Source organism: Acomys russatus, unplaced genomic scaffold (genome assembly GCF_903995435.1).
Source record: "Acomys russatus unplaced genomic scaffold, mAcoRus1.1, whole genome shotgun sequence".
Lineage (NCBI taxonomy): Eukaryota > Metazoa > Chordata > Mammalia > Rodentia > Muridae > Acomys > Acomys russatus.
In genome coordinates, this window is record NW_026131403.1 from 15,463 (window position 1) to 41,936 (window position 26,474).

A 26,474-nucleotide genomic window follows, 5' to 3' on the forward strand; every position below is an offset into this window, starting at 1 on the left:
TGTGCCTTTGTATGTGTAAGTCTGTGTATGTATATGTGTCCCATGTGTGGAGGTGTCTGCAGAGGCTGGAAGAGACTGTCGGAGCCCCTACAGCTGGAGTTGCAGGGGGTTGTGAGACCACATCAATCATTAATTAAGAAAATGAAGCAGGGCATGTTGGCCCATGCCTGGAATCCCAGCACTCCAGGAGCCAGAGGCTCCATCAGTAGTGGAGGATGACCTTAAACTCCTGGTCTTCCTGCCCCTACCTTTATCTAAGTGACTGTCCAGTGCTCAGCCCTAAGTGGGACATTTCTGTCAATCCTCACCTTCCCAAGGCTCAGGGAAGATGATGGCAGAAGGAGTGGAAAGCACTTAAGAGCCTGGGGATTGCCTGGAGGGCTGTGAAATGCAGCTTCTGGCCGCTGTACTCATGAACTCACTGAAGGCAGTCTGTCCAGATCTTTCTGTCTTAGTGTCTTAAGGTCACAAACCCCTGCTAATCAGACGCCGAGTCTTTGACGACCTTGCTACCTCAAACAACAATAAAACAAACAAAGAAACGAACAAAAATCTCAACAGACACAAAACTGTTGAGGTAGCAAATCCGGGCTTTACCACTGCTGTACACATCTGGCTTTCAGAGCAGTTTGCTCTGAAATACAGACAGCTGGACACTTGGATTCAGGCTGCCACAGAAGTCAATCTTGGACTGTGAAAACTTCTCATTCAATTTGAGGCTGACGTCCTTGAGGGAATTAGTCATGTGCATGTCCAGGCTTGATTCATGGCAATGGGAGGTCGTCTTTGGCTGGCAGCACAGGGTGGCAGGCACACTTGGGCTTGTGGTGCCAAGGAGACCGTGTGCCTCTCTGCCCCTGAGCATGGGGCACGCCATGATTTGGTCCATGGTGGGCCTCCCTGGAGGATTGAGCATGAGCAGTTCAAGAATGACATTGAAAATGTTGCTGGAAACATGCTGAGGAATGAGGAAGAAGGCAGAGCTGATCTGCACCTTCAGGAGCTCAAAAGAGCTGGCCTGGAAGGGAAAGTGCCCAGCCACCATGAGGAAGAAGAGAAGCCCTAAACTCCACACGTCTGTGGGTAATACATCATATGCCTCCCCTCTAAAGAGTTCCGGGGCACAGTAGAGCAGAGTGCCACAGCAACCCACTAGCTTCTTCCCAGGAGTGATGTGACAGGCCAGGCCAAAATCGCTCAGCTTGGCATTCCCCTTGCTGTCGAGGAGAACGGTCTTGGCTGTTATGTCTATATGGCAAATGTAATTGTCATGGCAGTACTGCACCTCATGCAGTAGTTGGGAAAACAGGCTCAGAGCCTCGCTGTCCTCTAAATAGCCCAGTTGGAGGATGCGCTGCATCAGCTCTCCCTGTGGGGCATGCTCCATCACAAGGTAGGTGGTCTCTCTGGTCTGCACCACGTCAAAGAGCTTTATTATATATGGGTTATGATTTCATTGTTGATGAGGAAGGCTCTCTTCTTGCTATTTCTAAGAATTTTACTGCCACATAGGTCATGGTGGCCTCGTGGAAGGCAAGTTTGACCTGGGCAAAGTGCCCTTGGCTCAGGATCCTCATCATCTCATAATCTATTATAAAGATCTTTTCCATAGAGTTGCAGGCCCCCATTCCCTGCTTTGTGGTCAGGCCCTCTTTGATACGGCTAGAACCAAACATGCAATGAGAAAGCTGAAAAAAAAAAAACAGTCAAAAATCAGGCCCAGGGAGATGTTTATAACTATGATTTCTAGATCCAAAAGGCCAAGATGGAAACAAAACGGAAGTTGGGAGAGAGGGAAAAATGTCACAAACATTTCAGATGACCTAAGCAGGCACTCTGATTGCCTAGGAGGACAGGGACAGATCATGTTCAAAGCAACAGACGGGAAAGACACCATTGATCGGGTTGACATGGATCAATTGCAAACTGCAAGGACAAAACAAAGGATGCTAGAAACTGAGAGCTGCTTAGTAGAAAGGACTAACAGACTTCGTCCCTGAGCTCAATATGCCCTGGGAGAAAAGGCACTGGTAAAGTCAGATTCAAGATAAGAAACAGACACCCCAAAACCCAACAAGTCCAGCCTAGGGAATTTGTTCAGGAGCCCAGTAGATGTGCTGCTCTTGCAGAGGCCCTGGATTTGGTTCTCAGGACCAATGTCAGGTGCCTCTAACTGCCCTAATTCCAACTCTAAGGCATCCTATATGTCTGGCCTCCTAGGAGACTCATACATGTGCACACACACACACACACACACACACACACACACAAGTGCACTCACAGGTACTTCATATCACTTAATATAGTGATACAATTCTTTATAACTTTATTTATATAAACATGAAGGTTAGAAGTGGGCCTCAGATTCCCTGGATTGTAACTACACGTGGTTATGGTCTGGCATGGGAGTGCTGGGTGTAGAACTAGGTTACCTCCAAGAAGATTACATGTTCCTAAGTGCTGGACCATCTCTCCAGACCACACAACTCCTAAATAAACATAATTTTTAAAACCCAGAATGTCCCTTTCATGAATTGGATATTGCAGATGAGTTGGGGAAATTACTAGCTATAATTTTAACTAAAGAAGACATTAAAATACAAGAAAAAAAGTCCCAAGATTGACCTATTTAGGAAAACGAATCTTCATTACATAGCACAGGACCAGGCAAATTTCATTGGACCATTCAAGTCCCTTGAAGAACAATGTCAGTGCTCCTAAAATTCCACAAAGGAGAAAGGGACTTAATGGCTCTAAACTCATTGATGTCACAAACAGAGGGAAAAAAAACCAAAAAGCTACCCAAAAATGTCATTTCCACAAGAGCATGGATGTGAAAGTCCTTAGTCATGCTTAATACTTGTCATAAATCAACAACATATACGTATGCCATCCTTTATGGGGAAGATACGCTCACAGCATCCTTTGAAGGATTGCGCTACATGCCCAAACAGACAAACAGAGCATAGAAACAGAATCAGGGCGAGCATCCCATAGCCCTGGGCAGCCATAAGGAAGGATGAAAGTATGGGATCTATGGACCTAACACAGCAGATTGCTTTACAGGGAAAGTAACTGTTCCTTGCTTTTTCTCCTATGTGGAATTTGGGGGAAGGAAGGGGTCCTGAAGATAGAAGAGGCTACTGTGAATGTGGAGGAGGAAGTGGGAGAAGAAAGCATAACAGCACAGGTTAGTCGTGTGATTAGTGTGAGCAACGGGCATTGCAAGTGTTCCTGTATTTGTCATAACTCAATTGTTTATATGGTACAGTTATTCCATGCCTAGAAAAGGCTTAGAATATGAAGAGAAATATACCCCCCAAAAGTAAATAAAGATAAAGACAGAGGTAAGAATAAAAAACAATGGCACCAGCCAGTGGTGGCGTATTCCTTTAATCCCACCATTCAGGAGGCAGAGGGAGGCGGATCTCTGTGAGGTCGAGGCCAGCCTGGTCTACAAAGTGAATCCAAACAGCCAAAGATACAGAGAAACCTTGTCCCAAGAAACCAAAGGTGGAAAAGCGGAAGGAAAAAACAGAAGGGTGATGATTTAGCAGTTCAGATCACTGCCTGTTCTTCCAGAGAATCCAGGTTTGATGCTTAACACACACATGGTGGCTCACAAACACCTGTAATTCCAGGTCCAGGAAATCAGACTCCCTCTTCTGACCTTCACAGAAGACACCAGGCCAGTGGTGCACAGAGATACCTGAAGACAAAATACTCGGACAGATGTAATAAAAACAGTAAAATAGTCTACCATAGAAAACAGAAGATACTCACTATGCTGAAGTGCGACAAATATTGAAAGTCGAGTAAAAGCCTTCAGCAGTGCAGAAGTACAATCTCGCTCCAATTCACCAGCACCTTCTGCTCTGTAAGACAGGAGTTGGCCTCAGCCAGAGCCTCAATGGACAGGTCATTCCTCACAATGGCTCCTTGTGAGGTGAGTGCAAGAAATGAACCAAGGAGGGCTGGGCACATCCCCCAATCTCCAGATTCCGGAACGTTCTGGGCCCAAGACAGGAAGGCTGGTCTTGGGCAGTGGGGCAGTAGGGACCTGATGAAGCTGGTTTACTCAAATGGTTGTCCCCAATATGACCTAGGGACCCAGTACTTCCGCTAGGCCCACTGACCAAGGTACACAATTTCTTCCAAGTAGTGCCACTTTGGGGAAACAACTGTCCAACACTTGATCCTTTGTGAGACTTTTGACACCCAGACTTTAAAAAGCACCCTTTTCACTGTAGCAATAAAATGAGGAGTCATAAGAATGGCAACAGGCTCCAGATCATTGGCCATCTTCAGATATGAGCCCTGATATCTCCTGTTAGTAGATGGTGTTCTTCCTTTCACCTGGACCCCAGCTTTTATGACCACTTTGTAATAATCATCAAGTGAAATTACTCAAGTTTACTTTTTAAAAACTCAGATTAATAGCCGGGCATGGTGGCGCATGCCTGTAACCCCAGCACTCGAGAGGCAGAGGCAGGCAGATTGCTGTGAGTTCAAGGCCAGCCTGGTCTACAAAGTGACTCCAAGACAGCCAAGGCTAACACAGAGAGACCTTGTGTCAAAAAAAAAAAAAAAAAAAAAAAAAAAAAAAACCCGAACAAAAATAAACAAAAACAAACAAACGAACAAACAACTCAGATTGATGTATGTGCTAAAGGAAATTGATGGCCTGTGTATCTGGATGTTGGGGAGGTGAGATCCAGATCCCAGCAGACTGAGAGTGTAACAGGCCTGATTTCGAACTCTATCCAGTGCTTTGTATGTTCCACATGGTCAAGGAGAAGCAGGAACTCAGCCTAGCAAGCCCTTTTCTAAAGGCCACATACGCTGTTGTGTGGCAAGTCTCTCATGCTCACGAGTTCTCAGTTCTTAAAATTGTGGCATTGGGGTCAAAGTTCCAAAATGGCTTTGGTAGGATAGACACACACACACACACACACACACACACACACACACACACACACCAATTTTTATGCTTAGACATGTTCTTTGAGCTGTTTGGCCAGGAGAACTCAAGAGCAAAGACTTGATTCTTTGCTTCAAATTCATTACCCCATCCTCCTGGGCCTGAGAACACACTAGCTACATGGCATGAATGCCCTTCCTAAGATAGAAGTTATCCCATGAAAAGACAGCTGCAGGAAGGAGGGCAACAAAGGTGGTTGGTGGCACAAGCTATGGTAAGTCTCACCATTAAAGTCCTGTCCTTTCTTAAAGAACAGGCTCTTTCTAGACTCATATTAATTATGACCTTGAATTCTTTTCCAGCCGCCTTGTTCCATTATTGCGCTGAAGAGAATGGGTTCTGGCTCTTGTCTCTAGCCCTTGCATGGAGTCCTGACTTCTGAACTACCATGGAAAATCCTAAGGCAACCAGCTCATAGGCTGCTTTCTGCTAAAACAGGGACACATTGGCTCCCTTCCTTATGAGACCATCCAGTGTGCCCGTCAGTCCTCTGAACAGGAGTTCACATGACTTGGACTCTACTTGGAAAGTAAAGAGATGAACAGAAAAGGGAATCATTGAGGGACTTGGAAGGGCAGGCAGTAGGCAGTGTGATCAGGGGAATGTGTTCAACCTTCTCCTTCATATGTATGGAATTGTCTCTGTGAGATTATACGTGTTATTAATTAATATACTCTAATACATGTTTTTAAATTGTGATAATGAAACAAAATCAAAGTGAAGTAAGATAGATAAAGAATACAAGAATAAAAATGGGAGAGCGTAAACAAAAAATAAAAGTAAGCATAATCATACCTGAAACCAAGAAATGAACAAATAATAGCAATAGCCAGCAACCAACAGCCTCCGAAGGAAACTCACTCTGCTGAGGTTCAATGGCTCTAGAAGTCCTAGTGGAGCTGTGAAGTATAGCGATTCACCAACTCTCCAACCATCCAGCAGCTAGCACACTTAACGGACAAAACCTAGCCCTAGTGAGTTCTATATGTATCCAGGAAACCATCATTCTTCACAATGGCTCCTTGTGATGTCATAGCAAGAAATGAACCAACCACGTCTCTGCACCAATCACACTGCTTTCCTCAGTTTCTGCCTTAAAGGACAGACAATGCATGGTAGCACCAAAGTAGGGACCTGAGCCAGCTACTTGTATCCATTTTTTCCTTGCTGTCTAGGTCCCACTTCCTCCTGTAAGGCCCCACTTCCTAAGGTCCTCACCTTCCCCACACTGTGCCACTGCTGGGGTCCAATGTTCAAACACATGATTGAGTGACATTTACCATCTAAAGCAACAGGCTCCAAGGTGTTGTCCATTAGTGGGATGTGGACACTGACAGGCACCTGTTAGGGGCAGATAGCGTGGTTCCCTTTCCACTTGCTCCCTAACACTCTAATGACTTTCTTCTTCCACAGCTCATCATATAGATACTCAAGGACATCCATTCCCTTCTCAGGTTAAGGAGAAGTGCATGGTGGTCTTGGGCTGACCTTAGGATGCTGAGATGGCTATTCTGTTATCAGCGAGTACATTAGGAAGCAATGGAGGGGGTGATTCTGAGCATTCTATGGGGGTGACCCAAGCTGAGACTCCTATCAGTGGGGGACATGGAGCCTGAAGTAGCCACCTCCTACAACTGGACAGGACTTCCATTGGAAGAAAAGGGACACCATCCCACCCACAAAACCTTCAACCCCAAATTTGTCCTGCCTACTAGAATTGCAGGAGTTAAGATGGAGTATTGATTGATGGAATGGCCAACCAAGACCTGGCCCAGCCTGAGACCCACCCCATGGGAGAGAGCCAGCTCCTTTCACTACTGATACTCTGCTATGCTTGCAGACAGCAGCCAAGCCTAGCTATCTTCTGAGGGCCTTCAACCAACAGAAGAGGGAAACAGATGCAGATACCCAGAGCCAAACAATAGGCCTTGCTCAGGGAGTCTTGTGGGTGAATGCAGGGAAGGATGGAGGGAGCTGGAGGGGTCAAGAACACCACAAGAAGACCTGCAGAGACAACTCACCTAGGCCCATGGGGGCTCACAGTGACAGAACCACCAACCCATAGCATGCATGGGCTGGACCTACACCCCCCCTACATATATGTAGTAGAGGTGCATGCTTGTTCTTCCTGGATGTCCCCTAACTCGTGGAGGGAGGACTGTCTCTGACTCTGTTGCCTGCCTTTGGATCTCTTCCTTCTAAATGGGCTTCCGTGTCTGGCCTCAGTGGGCAAGGATTCACTTAGTTCTGCCGTGACTTGATGTCCCAGGGTGGGTTGGTACCCATGGGGGACCTTCCTTTCGCTGAGAAGAATGGGAGGGGGAGTGGGGTAGGTGGTGTGAGGGAGGGAATGGGAAGAGAGAAGGGAGTGGCCTGTGATCAGGCTGTAAAATGAGTAAATAAAAAATGGATAATTTTTGTAAAGGCATTAACTGAAATCCAAGAGTGCACCTGAGAGGGATTTTCTTTGGTTGAATTAATTGAAGTGGAGACTCACCCTAAATCTGGATCATTTGAGTCAGAAGATCGACCCTAAATGAGCCACGCCTTCAGCTGGCAGCCTACATAGAGACACAGAAGACGGAATCTTGTGCTTTTCTGTCTGCTTGCCCTCCCTCTCACTGGCCAGTTCCTGTATTCTGAGCCTGCTCCTAGCTGATGTTAGCACCCACTCCTGGATTCCAGCTTGGACTGAAAACTGGTGGCTCTCTAGGACCTTCCTGGGATTCCAGCCCTAGACTGGTGCTGCTGAGTCCCCCAGTGTCTTAGTCATTGTCCTGTTGCTGTGAAGACACTCTGTGAGCACAGCAGTGTATAGAAGAGCAGAATTGAACTGAGGACTGCTTACAGCTTCAGAGGGTGAGGGCATGATCATCATGGCAGGGAGCATGGCAGCAGGTATGCATGGCACTGGAGCAGGAGTTGAGAGCTCACATCTAGATCTGCTTGGGGAGGGGCAGGGAGGAAGGGAGGGGTTAGAGGGAGGGAGAGGAGGAGGGAGGAGAGAGAGGGAGGGAGAGAGGAAGGCGAGAGAGGGGGAGGAAGGGAGCAGAGAGAGAGAGGAAGGGACAGAGAAAGGAGAGAAAGATGGAGGGAGGGTGGGAAAGCCTGGCCAGCAATTTTTGAAACTTCAATGCCCACCCCAGTGATAACATCTTGCAAGAAGGTCACTCTTCCCAATCCCTCCTAAAGGGTAACTGGGAACCAAATACTCAAACTCAAATATATGAGCCCCCAATGGGCCCCTGCAGTCTCATACATTAAGTCCTTCTCAATATTCCTGAAGAAATGAGTTAATATATTGAAAATAAGCAGGAAAAAAATTGTTGAGCGGTGATGGCAAAGTCCTTTAGTCCCAGCATGTGGGAGGCAGAGGCATGTGGATGTCTGAGTTCAAGGCCAGCCTAGTCTACGGAACAATCCAGGAAGCCGGGTCTACACAGAGAAAGCCTGTCTCAAAAGCACAAAGAGAAAAACAAAACAAAAAGGCAGCCTGAATTGTCTACACAACAAATCATCCTTCTCGAGGCGGCAGGTGATGGGGCCATACCCAGGTATTTCATTTTACTCCTGATCTACGTGTTGGTATGTTATTATATATATGTTGTTTCCTTGTGCTTCAGGAGGTTGCCAAGTCAAGATGAAGACATCAGGAGATTCTGGGTGTCATGAGGGCCACCTACTCCAGCTTGTATGATTCTAAGTTGTGTTTTCCCATATAGATGAGAGAGGAATTCTATTTGTTCCTCCAATCTCTTTGTAAAACTGTGTATTGTAGTTCTTCAAAAATTACCCTTCCTTCCCATCTTACACTTGTCAGCATGGTTAAGATAAGAAATGCAACTGGCAGCACATGCTGAGAAAGGAAGATTTGGAGAAAGGGAAATGCTCCTCCATTGCTGGTGGAAGTGCAAACTTGTACAACCACCTTGGGAATCTTTCTCGTATTTTCTCAGAAAATTGGGAACAGCTTTGCCTCAAGACGCAGCTCTAGCACTCCTGGGAATATTCCTTAAAGATGCTCCCCCAGACAACAAGGACATTTGCTCAACTGTTCATAGCAGCCTCAGAAAGGGCAAACAACCGAGATGGTCCTCAACCAAAGAGTTGATATAGACAATATGGTGCATGTTCACAATGGGATACTACTTAGCTATTAAAAACAAGGACATCGCCACGCGTGGTGGTGCATGCCTTTAATCCCAGCACTGGGGAGGCAGAGGCAGGTGGATTGCTGTGAATTCGAGGCTAGCTGGTTCTAGAAAGCAAGTCCAGGACATCCAAGGCTAACGCAGAGAGACTCTTTCTTGAAAAACGAAAAAGCAAGCAAGCAAACAAACAAAACAAAAAATAAGGAAATGATGAAATTTGTATGCAAATGGATGGAACTAGAAAATACCATCCTGAGGTTGATAACCCAGACAGAGAAAGACACACAAAGTGTGTACTCACTTTAACCATATATATAGTACTGGAAAATCATAATATAATTCACAAACCCAAAGAAGCTAAGAAGACCCAAGGATGCTGCTTGGATCTCACTAGAAAGGGAAATAGGAAAACAGTGGAAGTGGATGAAGAGAGGAAACTAGATAGAGAAGGAAGGTGGAGGGAAATGTGGGTGGGATCAGATGTGGGGAGAGCCAGGGCAGGAAGACAGAGAGCTCCCACAGAGAAGAGAAGCCACAGGCAGGGGCATCTCTGAGAGGAGCTGTGGATGTAGGACAGGGTAGACTCCTAGGAAGATATGGGGGCGACTCTAGCTGAGACTCCTAGTAGCATGGGTCATGGGGACTGAAGTGTCTACCCTCCAACCAGAGAAGACTTCTAGAGGGACAAGGGGAACACCAACCCACCCACAAAAACCGTGACCCAAAATTCACCCTGCCAAAAAAGTGTGCAGGGACAAAGTTCAAGGAGAGACTGAAGGAACGTCCACCCAATTGGACAAACCTGAGACCTACCTCATGGGAGAGAGCCAAGCCCTGCCACTATTAAGGATATTCTGCCATGCGTGCACACAGGAGCCTGGCCTAGCTGTCTTCTGAGAGGATCAACCTAGCAACGGATTAAAACAGTTGCAGATCTCATAGCTAAATATTGGGCAGAGCTCAGAAGGCTTTGTGAAAGAGTAGGGGGAAGGATAGAGGACCTGAAGGGGACAGGAGATCCACAAGAAGACAAACAGAATCAACTAATCTGGGCCGAGGAGGACATGTGGGGACTGAAGTATTAAGACCATGCATGGACTGAGTCTAGATCCCCTATACATATGTAGCTTACAGCCAGCTTGGTTTTCCTTTGGATCTCCTAATAAGGGGAGTGGGGACTGTCTCTCACATGGATTCTGTTGCCTGCTTTTCGATCATTTTCCCCTGCCAGGGCTATCATGGATGCATTTAGTCTTGATGTGACTTGACTTGCTTGGGTTGTTGGTGTGGTGTGGTGTGGTGTGGTGTGGTGTGGTGTGTGTGTGTGTGTGTGTCCCCTTTTCTGAGGTGTATGAGAGCCACGGACAGGGGAAGAAGGAGTAAGTGTGGGAGTAAGAGGAAGCTGAAGAGAAAGGAATTTAGCCTCGGGTCAGTGTAAGGTTTCCCCCTCCTTAGGGACAATGCCTGTGGCTCAATGCCAACACCAAGCATAAAAAGCCTTTCTAGTCATTTCAGCATGGCCTCTTATTTTCAGAGACCCCAGCCATATACCAACTGCGGGAGTTCTTATTATTGGGGGATCTTCTTAAATTTGGAACTCCAGCTTAGCATGGCAGCTAAATATCTATCCCTGTAGAAGGAATCAGAGGATGAGCCATTAGATGGAACCCCAGAAACTGACACAGGCCATAGACTTCCTAAAACAGGCCTATTCCTGTAAATTAGCCTTGGCAACCCCTGACTCTGCTTGTATGTGAGTGAGAGGGACTAGCCCTGGCAGTGTATTATTTTATTTTATTCTTTATCTTTTCAAAAAAGATTTGTTTTTTATTATGTGTATAGCGCTCTGCCTGCATGTACAGCTAGGTGCAGAAGAGGTTCCTGGACCTCATTATAGAGGTTCCTGTGAATTGGATTCAGGACCTCTGAAAGAGCAGTCAGTGCTCTCAACATCCAAGCTATCTCTCCAGCCCCCAAGTTATTCGTATCTTATGTGTGTGAGTTGTCATGTCAAAGGGAAACTGTATTCCCCTGCATTCCAGAAAGGAGGAATGGCTCCCTGCAGTGCCTATTAGCACAGCAAAGTACATGTTGGCCTTCAGGCTCCTTCAATATCACAAGTACCTGCTACACATTTCAAAGACCATGTACCCCCACCCCTAGCCTTTCTCACCTCCTCCCCATCCCTAAAGTCCTCCCAGCTGATGTGCTTCCTTCACTTCCACTAGTGATTCTGTCTGTTTCTGTCTGTCTGTCTGTCTGTCTGTCTCTCTCTCTCTCTCTGTGTATGTGTGTGTGTGTTCTGTTCCTACTTCTATCCCTGACAGGTCAGTCTGTTGGCCATATTCAGTCTGCTACTTCCTCTCTCTGTTCTGGACTCTCTCAGATGTCTATGGATGTTCTCTCTCTCTATGGGTGAGGAAACACTTTTCCCTTAACTGTATCATGTACTGGTCTGCATTATGTGTGCTGCATGCCATGTGCATCCCTGGAGCCTGTGAAGGGTGGAGGAGAGTGCTAGACTCCATGAAGCTGGAGTTACAGGTGGTTGTGAGCCACCATGTATATTTTGTGACTTGCACCTGGGACCCGTGCAAAAGCAGCAAGTGCGCTTAACTGCAGAGCCATTTCTTCAGTTCCATAGCACTGGATGTTTCAATACAAGGTTTGGGGCTTCCTAGCACCCTGTGACTTATTGTTTATAAATAGTAAAGATTCTTTTCAGGCCGGTCGTGTTGGCACACACCTTTATTTTATTTGTTTTTACTTCTTGCAGTATTACCATTTTCTTTTTCTTTTTCTTTTTTTTAAATAATTTGCTCAGGTTACATCCCAATTGATATCCCTCACTTGTATCTTCCCATTTCCCCCTCTCCCTTTTTCCTCTTATTCACGTCCCCTAGACATGTGACAGAAAGAAACCTCCTCCCCCACCATGTGATCTCAGCCTATCAGGTCTCATCAGAATAGCCTGATTCCTCTTCCTCTGCTTGCCACCAGGCCTCCCCACCAAGGGGAAGTAGTCAATCAGGGGCACCAGAGTATATGTCAGAGGCAGTTTCTGCTCTCCTCACAACCATGGAGAATAAGTTCTTCATTGGGTAGGTAGGAATAGAGGTTCTAGGTTCACTGCATGCATTGGCCTTGGTTGGTACAGCAGTTTGTGCAGACCCCCATGGGTCTACATCCATAGCTTTGATGGTCTTCTTGTGGGATTCCTGGACCCTCTGGGTTCTTCTGTCTCCCCATTCTTCCATAGCTATCTCACCTGTAGTCCAATAATCCCAGCACTCAGGAGGCAGAGGCAGGCAGATAGCTGTGAGTTCGAGGACATCCTTGTCTACAAAGAGAGTTCCAGGACAGCCAAGGCTACTACACAGAGTAACCCCGTCATGAAAACAAAACAAAAAAAAATCTTTTGAAATTTAATAAAAAAAGAAACATTAAGACATATTTCAGAAAAAATGCCCAGTAGTTACCCTTGCAGTGAAAGAAGCTGAAACGTGACAGACAGCCAACCTTTAGAGGAAGGAATCTTTGGGATGGAGAGCTGGCAACCACATGGTGGCTCACAACCATCTATAATGAGATCTGATGTCCTCGTCTGGCGTGTAGGTGTACATTCACATAGATGCACACATATATAAAATAAATTAATTAAACAAAAAAATAAATCTTTTTTTTTTTAAAGGGAGGAATCTCTGAGCTCAGCAGTTTAGTGATGGTTCAAGACATGAGATCAAATTATAAGTAGAGTTGCTATGTCCCTGATTGACAGGCAGCTGATCCAATTGTGCTGCCCTGCCTCAGGGTTATCACGCAATAGGAGTTTAGCTGCTTAGTGAAGTGACAACACAGGTTATAAGGAGGTGACTCTGGTTGCCTTGATCCAGGGATGGTGGAAGCTGGGGAGGAGTGTGGCTAACACCTCTGTAGCTGCAGACCCAACACTTACTGAGGAATTTCCATGTATTCAGCCTCTGGCTGCTCCCATAGTAAACTGTCCTGTTGGGTTTTTATGGAGGCTTTATCACATCGGTATAACTCACTAAATCTTTGTTTGCTAAAGATCAACTTGCCTTTAGCATTTTGCCTCCTCCCCTGGGATCCGCTGAAAGTCTTGACTCTTGGTTTACCTTGAGCAGCCCTATCCTGGAGCTACATGCTGCTGCCAGCCCTCAGGTGAGAAGCACACCAGTAGACACATCTCTACAGATTCTAGGAAATGGAGCAGTAATTATAACAGAAAAATATTTGATAATTTCAGAAAGCACTGTGAATCTGCAGAAGGAAACAGGGACTGCCTTGAGAAAGTCAGATAGCGGAAACGTTGAGAAGATGTCCTAATTTCTCCTCCTCAACTTTCCTTCTCACAGTCTGGCAAAGATCAGGGGGAATGCTCATTTTTTTGCTTTTTTTAAAATCCCCTGTGTTTCCCAATTTAGATGGATAAGTCAGAGATTCCAGGCGGTTTGTTAGAGGAGCCAAGTGCTGAGTAGACCATATAATTGTATGAGACAGAGAAAAGTTTCCCCCACATGGGAAGAGATTCCCAAGCCCCTCTTACCCTTCCTACTCTCTCTCCTCCATCCCCTACTCCCACTGCTAACTTCAGTGTCTAAGGGGTACTATGCTGTGGTGAAACAGCATGAGGAAAGCAACTTGGGGAAGAAAAGATGTATCTGGCTTCTGCTTCCAGATCATTGTTTGTCATAGAAGGAAGCCAGGGTAGGAAACCAAACAAACAAGGCAGGAACCTGGACCAGGGGCTGATGTAGAGGCCATGAAGGAGTGTTGCTTACCGGCTTGCTCCTGACAGCTTGACTCAACCTGCTTTCTTACAGCACCCAGACCAGTAGCCCAGGGGTGGCATCAACCACAGTGGGCTTGGCCATCCCACACCAATCAGAAGAAAATGCCCTACAGGTTTGTTTACAGCCCAGTCTTATGGAGGCATATTAGATTTGTTCCTCTCAGATGACTTTAGCTTGCCTCAAGATGACATAAAAGTAACCCTTACACCCAGTTTTTGCCATAGGTCCTTTAAAGGCCTCTAGATGACTAAATTGACTTTATCTTATTTCCTGAATCCCCTCTATGCTGGTTTGAATAGTTATGGGCTCCATAGAACTCATTTATATAAATGCTGGGTCCAGAAGGAGTGACACTATTTGGAGATGTGGTCTTATTGGAGTAGGCGTGGTCTTGTTGGAGGAAGTGCATCATAGTGGGGGTGCGCTTTGAGGTCTCAGAAGCTCAAATCAGTCTTCTCCTGCTTGTGGATCAAGATGTGGAACTCTAAGCTCCTTCTCCAGCACCATGTCTGCCTGCAGGCTGACAAGTTTTCTGCCATAACGCTAATGAAAGAACAACCAGAAACTATAAGCGAGCCTCAATTAAATATTTTCCCTTATAAGAGTTGCTGTGGTCACGGTGTCTCCTCAGAGCAACAGAACACTGACTAAGACATCCTCCTACTATATTGTAGCCCTGGCTTTGCTTTCTTTCTCCTACCTTTCTACAGCCTCCCTGTTTAAATGCCAACCTATGAAACTATAACAAACCCCTCTCTAAGCTTCTTCCCCTGTGGTCCATACTTTTCATAATTGGTAATTTTTTTTTTTTGATCTAGGGTTTCTGTGCAACCCTGGCTGTCTTAGAACTCCTCAGTAGACCAGGCTGGCCTCCACTCACAGAGAGCCAGCTTCTGCCTCCCTAATGCTGGGATTAAAGGCCACCACTGCCTGGTTGTCAAGAAACAAGACAAGAATATAGTAGAATCAACACCAGTATCTGTGCTCTCAGCTCCTCTGCAGGAAAGGACAGAGCAGACCTAAGGGGTGAGACAGGAAAAATGTCACACAGAGCTTCTGGGTTACCCAAGAGGCTGAGCCAAGAGGGAAAATGAGATCATAGGAAAAGACACATGGAGGGGTTGATTCTGGAGAATGAAGATAGAATGCACAGTAGCAAAGCAGTGTGAAGAATAAAGGCTGAGGCTGGCCAGGTGGGTCAGTGGTTAAGAACATCCTTTGCTCTTGCAGAGGACCCCAGTAGGTCCCTACACCTACATGGGATGGCTCACGGCTGGCTGTTACATCAGCTCCTGGGAATGAAGACTGGAAGCATGCCTTTGGGGGCACTCTTAAGGTCATCTTGGCACTCATGGGAGTGATTTTTTTCTCTTTTCATTGGATATTGAACAGTACTTTGGTCTGCTAAATGCACTGTACCATGTTGTTATGACTTTCATTCATTATTTCTAATTCTTAAAGCTACACAAGCTATTGGTGCAGGTTTTTGAGAATGATGATACTTTTCTCAACTCAGATGTGAAAGACTTAGGAAGCTCTATATTCGGTGATCATTGTTTGGGGTCTCAAAGCAACCTGGGAAGAATGGCTAACTGGGGTGTCTGTTCAACAGCAAAGAGGAGGCTGGTCTCCAGTCTTTCTCAGCCTAGCAAGTACTTATTACAGAGCCCTGGCTCCTCTCAGCACTTCTCACCCCCATCCTACCCCCACCCCAGACTCCAAACCTATCCAGCCAGTGAGCATTGCTCTCCTTTCCCCCACTCTCTGACGCCTAAATAGTGCAGCCCTTTGGCCTATGTGCTCTCTTGGTCCTTGGCTCCTTTCTTTGTCCCTTTGCTGTCTCTCCTTTTCCCTCTCTCTTCTCTTCCTCTCTAGGTCTCTCACCTCCCCTTCTCTCATGGCCCAGTTCAGTGAGCTGGCCATGTTCAGTCTGGACTCTTGCAGATCTCTGGCTGTTCTCTCCCTCAGATCTACAATGAAAACCTTCTCCTCCACTATGCCTAAGGAGCAGTGAGGTCACTTTTATTCAGTCACCAGAAGTGAGCCTGAGACAGGGGCTCCTGAACTCATTGATTCATGAGGATGAAGATTAAAGATGTCACCTGGAGTTAGGCAAAGTGAGTGCAAAGGCTTTGTTTGTTTGTTCATTTGTTTTGTTTTGTTATTTTTCTGAGATGACTTCTCTTTGTAGCTTTGGCTGTTCTGGAACTTGCTCTGTAGACCAGGCTGACCTTGAACTCATAGACATCCTCCTGCCTCTGTTGGACCCTCACGCCCAACGTGGGAAGGAGGTTGCCATGAGAGACCACACAAGGCACAACGCACTGATGCAAAAGCAAAGGTTTATTGCTGACGCGCCTGGGTCCTACAGCACTGGAGAGGCTAAGGGCCCCCAGTGACTGTTACAGGCTAGTTTTAAAGGCTAAAACCACAAAGCAGGTGGGGTTGCTTATCAAGTTAGACCATATGGACATTAGGACATCTGGCGTTGGGAGACCTCTTGTGGGGACTTGGGTGTGGGTCCCTAGGGCGGTTACTGGAAACCGTATGGGACCTCTGATATTTGGGAGCTTGAATATAGCTACTCTAGGAACTAGGGTGTAACTCCTAAGGCTAGCAGTAATGAGAACTGGGGGAAGCCTCTGGGTAGGCAGGGCAAACAAGTGCTTTACATTTTATAATTTTACAATTTCTCACCTCTGCCTCTCAGGTGCTGAGATTGAAGGTGTGCATTGCTGCCTCAGCAGCCACCACCATTGCCTTGCTAGATTTTAATCCTATTTGGCATAAGTGTATACTACAGCAGTGTCCTACCCAAACTGGCTAGTGGGTGGCCATGATGACAAGCAAGTAAGACAGGGCACCACCCCAGATCCAGGCAAAAACAGGTCAGAGGAGCAGAGTTTAAAGCTAACTGACAATCAGGCATTTTCCTCCTGCCTGCCCAGGAAATTTTCAAAGGGGCAGTCAAACTCTAACTGCTAGGAAAACTCCTGCTGTGTTTCTTAGCAACTTACATTCTCAGAACTCAGTGGCTCTGGACTTGTAAACAAGCCTCCCCCACTCCAACAAGGCTAAAAGGAACACTGGGAGGCAGGTTAAACAAAAGCTTGCCTAAGGGAAAAAGCCGGATTGGAGGAGGAGTTGGAATGTGGTGAAATAATTTTAAGTTACAGGTGGGAGGCGAAACCGCGACTCTTCTCAGTGAGCCTAAAAACTAGAAGCTTGGTCGGACATGGCACAGATCGGGCCATTTGTTTTTTTGTTGTTGTTTTTGTTTGTTTGTTTTGCACAAACATTTACTGGGGGAGGGGCAATCAGTCCTTCTTGGCCTCTGCCTTCCTCCTGGCCACCAGCAGGCTGCTAAGCTCCTCCCGCTTCCTCTTCGCTGTGACTTGCAAGTCCACCCTCTTGATGAACTGGAGCCGGCGCTTGTCCCTGGACACCTTGAGCAGCTCCATGGCGCTGCCCATGGGGTGCGAAGTCGCACATCTCCCTGATCACGTCCCTCACGAACTTGGCGAGCTTGGTGAGGTGCCAGCGGCTGTGCCTTGCCAGCCCAAGTGTGGGGGGCGCCGGTGGGATGTGGGGGGAGGGATTGAGGAGAGGGAAATCAGCAGGCAGAACCAAGCCAGAGCAGTCCACTCCTAACACAATGGCCTCTGTCTGGGGTGGAAGTCCTGAGCTTCCAGCTGCCTGGCCACGAGGCCGCTACGCTACAGAACATGAACTAGCTCCGAGCCGAGGAGCTGTTCTGCGAAGTGACCATCTTCGCCTCAAATTGCATGGCCAAAAAATCACTCTGGCTGCCTGTTCGCCTTTCCTCAGGGACCAGTTCTTGCTAAACCCCGGCTCAGAGATGCAGGTCTCGCTCATGCACAGCGTGCATTGTGGCAGACCTGCTCCTCTCTTGCTGCACGGGCGCCCTGGAGCAGTCGGGACTTTGTGAACTGCCTGCTGCTGCCTCCTACATGCAAATGAAGCACTGGTGGAGAAAGGGAGGAACGCCCTCAGCCAGTTCGTTGAGCACAAAATAGGCTTCAAAGAGGATGGAGGCGAGCCTGGTGAGCAGTGTCTGGTTCACCAAGTCCCTCCTCCCTCCCCAGGACCCCAAAGCCAGCACCAGCCCCCACCCCACCTCCTCTACCCTCTCTGCTCCTCTGGCCAGTGAAGCTGGAGTTTCCCCTAGGTGAGGACCTAGAGCTGAAGGCAGAGGGCAAGAATGAGGATGTTTCTGACATCTGCATCGTCAAGGTGGAGTCTAAAGTGGCACACTGGCTCAAACCCCCTGGAGACCTAGCAGGGGGTCTGGGTATCAGGGCCTCTGTGTGCAGCCATCTGGGGGAGCTAACCCAGAGCAGTGTGGCCCCCAACACTGTAGCCCCACCACAAGGTGTGGTGAAGGGCTGCTACAGCCTGTCAGAGGCCGCAAAGGCGAAGGCCTGTTGTTGATCCCAGGAGGCAGGGCCAGTGTGGGGGCCACCTCGGGACTTGTGGAAGCAGTGGTGGGCCGCTGTGGCTGCCTGGGGGTGCGGGGGGGGTGCAGTCTGGTGGCAGGGGGCAGCTGGGGACCCCTGCCTGGGGGCTTCTTCTCAAGTGGAAACCCCTTAAAGAACATCAAGTGCACCAAATGCCTGGAAGTGTATCAGGGTGTGGAGAAGCTGGTCTTCCACATGCGAACGCAACATTTCGTCTTTATGTGTCTGCTCTACAGCAAGCAGTTCAACCACAGCAGCAGCAACCTCAAACGCCAAGTGAATGCCCGCCGCGGCGTCAGGTTTCACTCGTGTGGCATCTGCGGCAAGTGTTTCACTCAGAAGTCCACGCTGCAAGGTCTCCTCAACCTGCACTCAGACCGCAGCCCTGTAGATGTTTCTACCGTGATGTGCGCTTCTTCCACAAGCCGGGCGCCACCTCAAGGAGCAGCATGGCGAAACCACAGCTGAGAAAGTGCTGGAGGCTGGCATGGGCGAGATCCTCATTCGCTGAAGGGCAGGAGGCTGCGTGCGGGGGGGATGGGGGGGGGGGGGGGGGGGGAGTTCTGGGCCCAGGAGAAGTGGAGGGCTGGTTCTGGGTCAGGCGTACATTGTAAGCAGGAGGATTGGAGAGAAGACCTTGCCTCAAAGAGTAGAAGAAGAAGATGGAGCCGGAGACAGGGTTGACGAGGCTGAAGGAATATGGGGTACCAAAGAAAGATTTCTTTTTGTAGAGGTGCACGAACAATGTGGAGGGAGGAAAAAAATTGCAAAGGCTGAAAGAACGTTGGAGACCAGCTTTTCCTGGATAAAGCTGCCTCTGAGGAGGCGGGCTGCCGTGGGAACTGGGGGATTGGCAGGATGCAGCTTCCGTGCTCCAGTTTAGAATAGGTCACTGGGGGAGAAGGTGGTAGGGCAAACCAAGTACGAAGACCAAGGAAAAGACAGGGAGGCGGCTCTTCCATGCTGGGGAAGTGGGGCGGTAGGTACATGGTTCACCGGAAATGAAAGAGAACGGGGTGGGCAACCTGGGTAGGTAATGAGACATGGTCGTACAGTAGCAAGAACAGTGAGTAGAGAGGGGGTGGGGGGAGGCAGGGCACACAGGAAAAAGACACAAGGAGGGCTGTTGGGGGGAGGGAGGGGGGTAGAGACTTATACAATTTTTTTAAAAAGAAAACGTATTTTTAAAGATCTTTTTCCTGGAGTTTGGGGTTTTAGGTTTTCTTTGTTATCTACAAAACAAAACAAAAAAGAAGAGGTACTCCTAGCATATTTAGGGGTGGTCTTTCTGTAGGTGATTAGCAGCTTCCTAGGTCATGTGTTGTTACAAGACTGGAGAGGTAGAAGGCTCAGAAGAAGCCTGTAAAGAAAAATACTTCGGATACAATAAATAAGATTATTCCACAACAAAGGCCTTTTTGTACAATAGGGATATGGAGCCTTGATTGGTTCCTTCACAGATAATATCTTGTCAACATCGGTACATAGTATTTGTTAGAAGGCCTACTGACAGAAGAATAATAGAGTTATGATGAGATTACATCACTAAACCAGAATTTAATAGCAGGGTGGAAAAAGCTCCTGCTAGGATGCATGGGCTTGGATTAACTATGTGATATGCATGTGTTTAGAGGGCCATTATGTAATATGTAGATAAAGGCTAACTGGAAGGGTAGATATGTCGGCTTCAATAAGGGCTATGGCAGATTCAAGTATGGTAAGCAATACAAGAATAATAGATGTGATTGTAGCAGTTGGTGGGCTAATATTTATTAAAAATAAGGTAGCTACGCCAATTACGTGTATTAGTCTGGCAATAATATCAACTGTAAGACAAACTGCTAGGGCTTTAGGTTGAATAAACAAGCTTATAGTTTTGATGATAATGAGTATAGGGATGAGTGAAATAGTTGTTCCTTGAGGAAGAAAGTGGGCTAATGAGCTTTTTATTTTCTGTCAAAAACCTAGCATTGCTGCTCCTGCTCATAGTGGGGTGGCTGTGCTTCTGTCTACAGGGAGCTGGGTGGTGAGTGTAAACCTAGCATTGCTGCTCCTGCTCAGAGTGAGGTGGCTGTGCTTCTGTCTACAGGGAGCTGGGTGGTCGGTGTGAACCTAGCATTGCTGCTCCTGCTCATAGTGGGGTGGCTGTGCTTCTGTCTACAGGGAGCTGGGTGGTCGGTGTGAACCTAGCATTGCTGCTCCTGCTCATAGTGGGGTGGCTGTGCTTCTGTCTACAGGGAGCTGGGTGGTCGGTGTGAATGTGTGCAGGAGAAGGACTAGCAGGTCTGTTGATCTGATGAATACAACGAGGGACAGAATTACTTGGGATCATGTTCATCCTTTTGGGGAGTGGGTTAATATTTACTTTATAATAAGTTTAGTTAGTCATTGTAAGAATGAATGCAGTTGGCTCTTAATTAAGCATTTTGAAGAGGGGAATAAGATTGAGGGGACTGTAATAATGATAATGACTATTGGTGTCTTATTATTGTTTGGGTAATAAAAGAGGTGAATAGATTTTCATTCATTTTGATTCTCAAAGGCTTTGGAGTTTCAGTGATTTTAGAGTTTTAGGGGATGGTGAGTAGGGAAAACTTGTGTAGAATTTTTTAATTGAAATAAGATAAAGAGTGTAGATACTGAAGATAGAGCAGCAGTGGATCATGTGGATGTACCTAGTTGTGGCATTTCACTATGGAAAAGTTTAGTCTCTAACTTTAACTTAAAAGGTTAATGCTCTAGGCTTCATAGCGAGTTTAAAGTATGGAAACTGATCAATTGTCAAAATATTTTAGTGATACTATTTCAAGAACAATTGCTATAAAACTGTGATTAGACCCAAAGATTTCTGGACATTGGCAATAGAATACACCTAGGTGATTTGATGTTACTGTGGCTTGTTTTAGATGTCCTGGGGTTGCATCTGTATTTAGTCCTCATGAGGGAACAGCTCATGAGTGAAGTATGTCTTCAGATGAAATTAGGATACGGATTGGAAGTTATCTTGGAAGTGCAACTCGATTGTCAACTTCAAGTAGGCAGAGTTCAGCTGGTTTTCAGCCATTTGTTGGAGCCATGTGTGAGGCAAAGCACAGGTCTTCCTAATCAGTGTATTGGTGGTTTCAGTATCACTGATGTCCTGTAGCTTACTGTGAGGGCAGGGTTGTCAGCTTCATCTGTTACGTAAAGATCTGAAGGGAAGGAAGGGCAAAGAGGATTAGAATTACAGCTGGTTTTCAGCCATTTGTTGGAGCCATGTGTGAGGCAAAGCACAGGTCTTCCTAATCAGTGTATTGGTGGCTTCAGTATCACTGATGTCCTGTAGCTTACTGTGAGGGCAGGGCTGTCAGCGTCATCTGTTACGTAAAGATCTGAAGGGAAGGGAGGGCAAAGAGGATTAGAATTACAGCTGGTTGTCAGCCATTTGTTGGAGCCATGTGTGAGGCAAAGCACAGGTCTTCCTAATGAGTGTATTGGTCGTTTCAGTATCACTGATGTTCTGTAGCTTACTGTGAGGGCAGGGTTGTTAGCGTCATCTGTTACGTAAAGATCTGAAGGGAAGGGAGGGCAAAGAGGATTAGAATTACAGCTGGTTTTCAGCCATTTGTTGGAGCCATGTGTGAGGCAAAGCACAGGTCTTCCTAATCAGTGTATTGGTGGTTTCAGTATCACTGATGTTCTGTAGCTTACTGTGAGGGCAGGGTTGTTAGCGTCATCTGTTACGTAAAGATCTGAAGGGAAGGAAGGGCAAAGAGGATTAGAATTACAGCTGGTTTTCAGCCATTTGTTGGAGCCATGTATGAGGCAAAGCACAGGTCTTCCTAATCAGTGTATTGGGGGTTCAGTATCACTGATGTTCTGTAGCTTACTGTGAGGGCAGGGTTGTCAGCGTCATCTGTTACGTAAAGATCTGAAGGGAAGGAAGGGCAAAGAGGATTAGAATTACAGCTGGTTTTCAGCCATTTGTTGGAGCCATGTATGAGGCAAAGCACAGGTCTTCCTAATCAGTGTATTGGTGGTTTCAGTATCACTGATGTTCTGTAGCTTACTGTGAGGGCAGGGTTGTCAGCGTCATCTGTTACGTAAAGATCTGAAGGGAAGGGAGGGCAAAGAGGATTAGAATTACAGCTGGTTTTCAGCCATTTGTTGGAGCCATGTGTGAGGCAAAGCACAGGTCTTCGTAATCAGTGTATTGGTGGCTTCAGTGTCACTGATGTCCTGTAGCTTACTGTGAGGGCAGGGTTGTTAGCGTCATCTGTTACGTAAAGATCTGAAGGGAAGGGAGGGCAAAGAGGATTAGAATTACAGCTGGTAAAGTGGTTCAGATTGGTTCAACTTCTTGAGCGTCTGTTGTACTAGGATGTGTAGTTCGTGGCTAGTATTAATGAGATAATATAGAGAACTAGAGAACTGATAAAGACAGCGATTATTAATGTACGATCATGAAAGTTTATAAGTTCTTCATAATAGGCGATGAAGCGTCTTGTAAGCCTAGTTGCAAAGGGTAAGCCATATAAGACACAAGATCTATAAATTTACTAGTATTTCATTGAGAAAGACATAAAAATTATGAGATTAGAACGAAACCAGTTTTATGGACTCGAACCCATCCTTTCTTCTTTAACTTTTACATAAGTAGGCTCTTTGAATGTGTGACATGGTGAAGGGCAGCCGTGAAGTAATTCTAGGTTTGTTGATGAAACTGAGAGTATTTCTCATGTGGAAGCAAAAGCTTCTTAGATTATAAAAATCATGATAAGGAAAGCTGTTAGTGAGATAACCGATCTTAGAGAGAAACTACATTTCATGTGGTGTCGGCATCTGGGTAGTTGGAGTAGCATTGGGATTCCTGAAAGACCTACAAAATGTTGAGGGAAGAAAGTTGAGTTTACTCTTACAAATATAGTAGCAAAGTGGGCTTTTGCGTATGTATTATTTAGTTTAACCTGAGAATAGAGGCAGTGGGCAAATCCAGCTATAATGGCAAACACAGCTCCTATAGATAATACATAGTGAAAGTGGGCAACCACGTAGTATGTATCGTGAAGGACAATGTCAAGTGACGAGTTTGATAGAACAATTCCCATGAATCTTCCAACTGTGAATAAGAAGATGAACCCTGGGGCTCATAGTCTAGCTGCGGATCATTTGTGTTGCCTCCATGGAGTGTAGCAAGTCAACTAAATATTTACACCAGTTGGAATAGCAATAATTATAGTGGCTGGTGTGAAGTAGACTCAGGTGTCTACTTCAAATCCAACTGTAAATATATGGTGGGCTCAAACAATAAATCTTAGGAAGCCAATAGATGTAGTTCACACTATTCCTATATATCAAAAGGCTCTTTTTTACCTGAATAAGTGAAGATATGTGATATAATTCTGAATCCTATGAGAATAAGGATATAGACTTCTGGATAACCAAAGAATCAGAATAAATGTTGATAAGTAGTTGGTCCACCCCATCCAGCAGGATCAGGGTAGGTTGTATAGGAGTGCCCCGGGCCCGCCGGGGTTTGACTAACGATCGGGAGGAAAATTTTCCTGTATAGAGACAGAACACTAGACATGAAGAAGGGGGCAAGTCTGCATTCTGATCAAACCCCATTTATTGAAAAATTTCCCAGAGTTTATATAGGCACAGAGGCATGGGTATTGCGTAAGCAAGGGTTGCTAATGGATACCTAACTCTGGAATGCTCCAGCAGGTAGGTATCTAGCTTTTCAGCTGCTAATTGCAGGAGAGAAATTCCAGGAAAGTTGTGAAGATCTGGTTAGTCAGGAAAAAGCTTCAGGAACTGCTGCTCACAGGCAGCTGGCCTTTAATCTGATCTTATCAGTAGTCCTACTGGAAAAGGAGTAGCTGGGGGGGTGTCTATAATGACCAGCCCCCACAATAAACCACAACAGGTGTTTAACTGCTGACCTGCAACAAGGTCAGTTGGTTTCTGGTGAATGGCAGACTGCTGGAGAAATAGGAAACTAGGCTCTGACAAGATGGCTGAACATTGGCCATGTAGCCTGTCCCCTACATAGGAGGAAGTATAGTAATACCTGCGGCTAATACTGGAAGGGGAGAGTAGCAATAGCAGAGCTGCGATGAGTACTGGTGTTTGCTACTGTGTTATGGCAGGTGGCTTTATAGTGATAATGGTGGTATAAAGTTGATAGCACCTAGGATGATGAGACACGGGATAGATGTAGGAAGAAGACGGTTGGGTCCACAGATGCTCCTGCATAGGCTAGGTCTCCAGCTAAAGAGGGATATACCCTTCCTGCCCTGGCTTTTACTTTGCATGATGACAGAAGCAGGAGAAATGAGGAGGTAGGAGTCAGAAGGTTAAATTATTTATTCATGCAAATGCTATATCAAATACTCCAATTATTAGATGCACTAATCAGCTTCTGAAGCCTCCAATTATTATAGGTATTACTATAAAGAAAATGATAGCAAGTGCATGTGCAGTAACGATTACATTGTATATTTCTAATAGGGCTCCAGGTTGACTTACTTTGGCTCAAATTAAAATGCTTCGGACTGTTCCTACTATACCTGCTCAAGCCCCGATGATTAAGTGTAGGATTCCAGTGTCTTTATGGTTTGTTGAGAATAGTCATAGATTTAGCTTGATTAAAGTGATTGATTTGCATTCAAGAGATGTAGGATGGAATCTTACAGTTCTTGTCAGAAGTTAAACTGTGTGTTTTCTCAGGGCTTTGAACATTCTTGGACTATTATATAATAAACTTCTTATAGAATTAGCTGAACTATCAGGGGCAGGGTTCGTGTTACGATAGTTACGATAGTTAGGGAAGGTAGGAGGAGGTGGTTTTTGAGATTTGTTTGTAGTGTATGACATGGAGTTGTTATTTGTTGGAAAAGGGTAGGTGAAGGAGACTAAGCGGTGTAAAAGAATATGTTTAGTAAAGCTATCACAGCTACTACGGTTGTTACGCCTGTGTTACTGTTTTTTAGTAATTTTGTGAAGACAGCTCACTTTGGTAAGAATCCTGCTAGTGGAGGAAAGCCTCCTGAGGATAGGAGAATTAGGGACTTTGTGAGTAGTATTATGGGTATTTTATTTCATGAATTGAATTAATTGGTATGAATGAAAATATTACAAGCTGTGAGGATAATGTAATAGTTAGACTAAGCAGTCTGAGGGTGGAGTTGCTGGGCAGGAGAGCTACTGTTCATATTCTGTGGGCGATAGCTGAGTATGCTGTGCTATGTTTGTGTTTGGCTTAGTCCTCTTCACGCTCCAATAAGGACTGAAAGGCTTGTGGTGACAGCTAAGTTAGTATTAAGCAGTTCATGAATTTGAAAGAGGATTGATAAAGGGGTAAATATTTGTCATGAAAGGAGAATTAGGCCTGTGTGAAGGGGAATTCCTTGGGTTACTTCAGGAAGTCAGGAGTGAAACGGGTTTTAATTGCTAGTGCAATAAATTCTGAGAGTTGTGTTGTCGATTTGTGGTTGGAAAGTCCACCTTCCTAATTGTTTGTAGTTAGAATGATGGCTAGTTGAATGATTATTGAGGCTGTTGCCTGGGTGATAAAATATTTTGTTGCTTCTGTGGGTTGTGCTTTTTTTTTTTTTTTTTGGTCAAATTGAAGCAAGCTTATTTCTAAACCCAGGAGGTTGGTCTGAGTATTGTGACTATTGGTCCAGAAAAGTTGGTGGAATAGATGGTGAGAAGGTTAGGGGAGTGGTTAGTACAGGAAGGGTTTGAACGGACGTTTTCAGGGTATGAGCCCGATAGCTCCATTAGCTGACCTTACCAGGACAAGGTGGAAGGGTAGCACGAATATTTTTGAATTCTTAAATGCAGGTTCAATTCCTGTCATCCTAGAAATAAGAAGGTTTAAACCTCTATTATTTACTCTGTCACACTAACGCTTGTCATCCATATTTCTAAGTGTAATGTGGGAAGTTGGTAGTGAGATGAATCGTATGCAGAGTGCTAGTGTGAGATGAATCACAGACAGTGTGCTAGTGTGAGATGTATCACAGACAGAGTGCTAGTGTGAGATGTATCATACGCAGAGTGC

The 26,474-nt window shown here is 46.0% G+C and overlaps 1 protein-coding gene and 1 pseudogene across 1 annotated transcript; one reads left to right on the forward strand and one right to left on the reverse strand.

Moving 5' to 3' along the window:
• Nucleotides 1-619: 619 nt before the first annotated feature.
• Nucleotides 620-1,628, reverse strand: LOC127186160 (sperm motility kinase X-like). The gene is given in 2 exon segments (XM_051142635.1): nt 620-1,448; nt 1,450-1,628. Coding segments are annotated over 2 exon segments (1,008 nt in total).
• Nucleotides 1,629-17,405: 15,777 nt separating this feature from the next.
• Nucleotides 17,406-18,935, forward strand: LOC127186161 (zinc finger and BTB domain-containing protein 12-like; annotated as a pseudogene).
• Nucleotides 18,936-26,474: the final 7,539 nt, after the last annotated feature.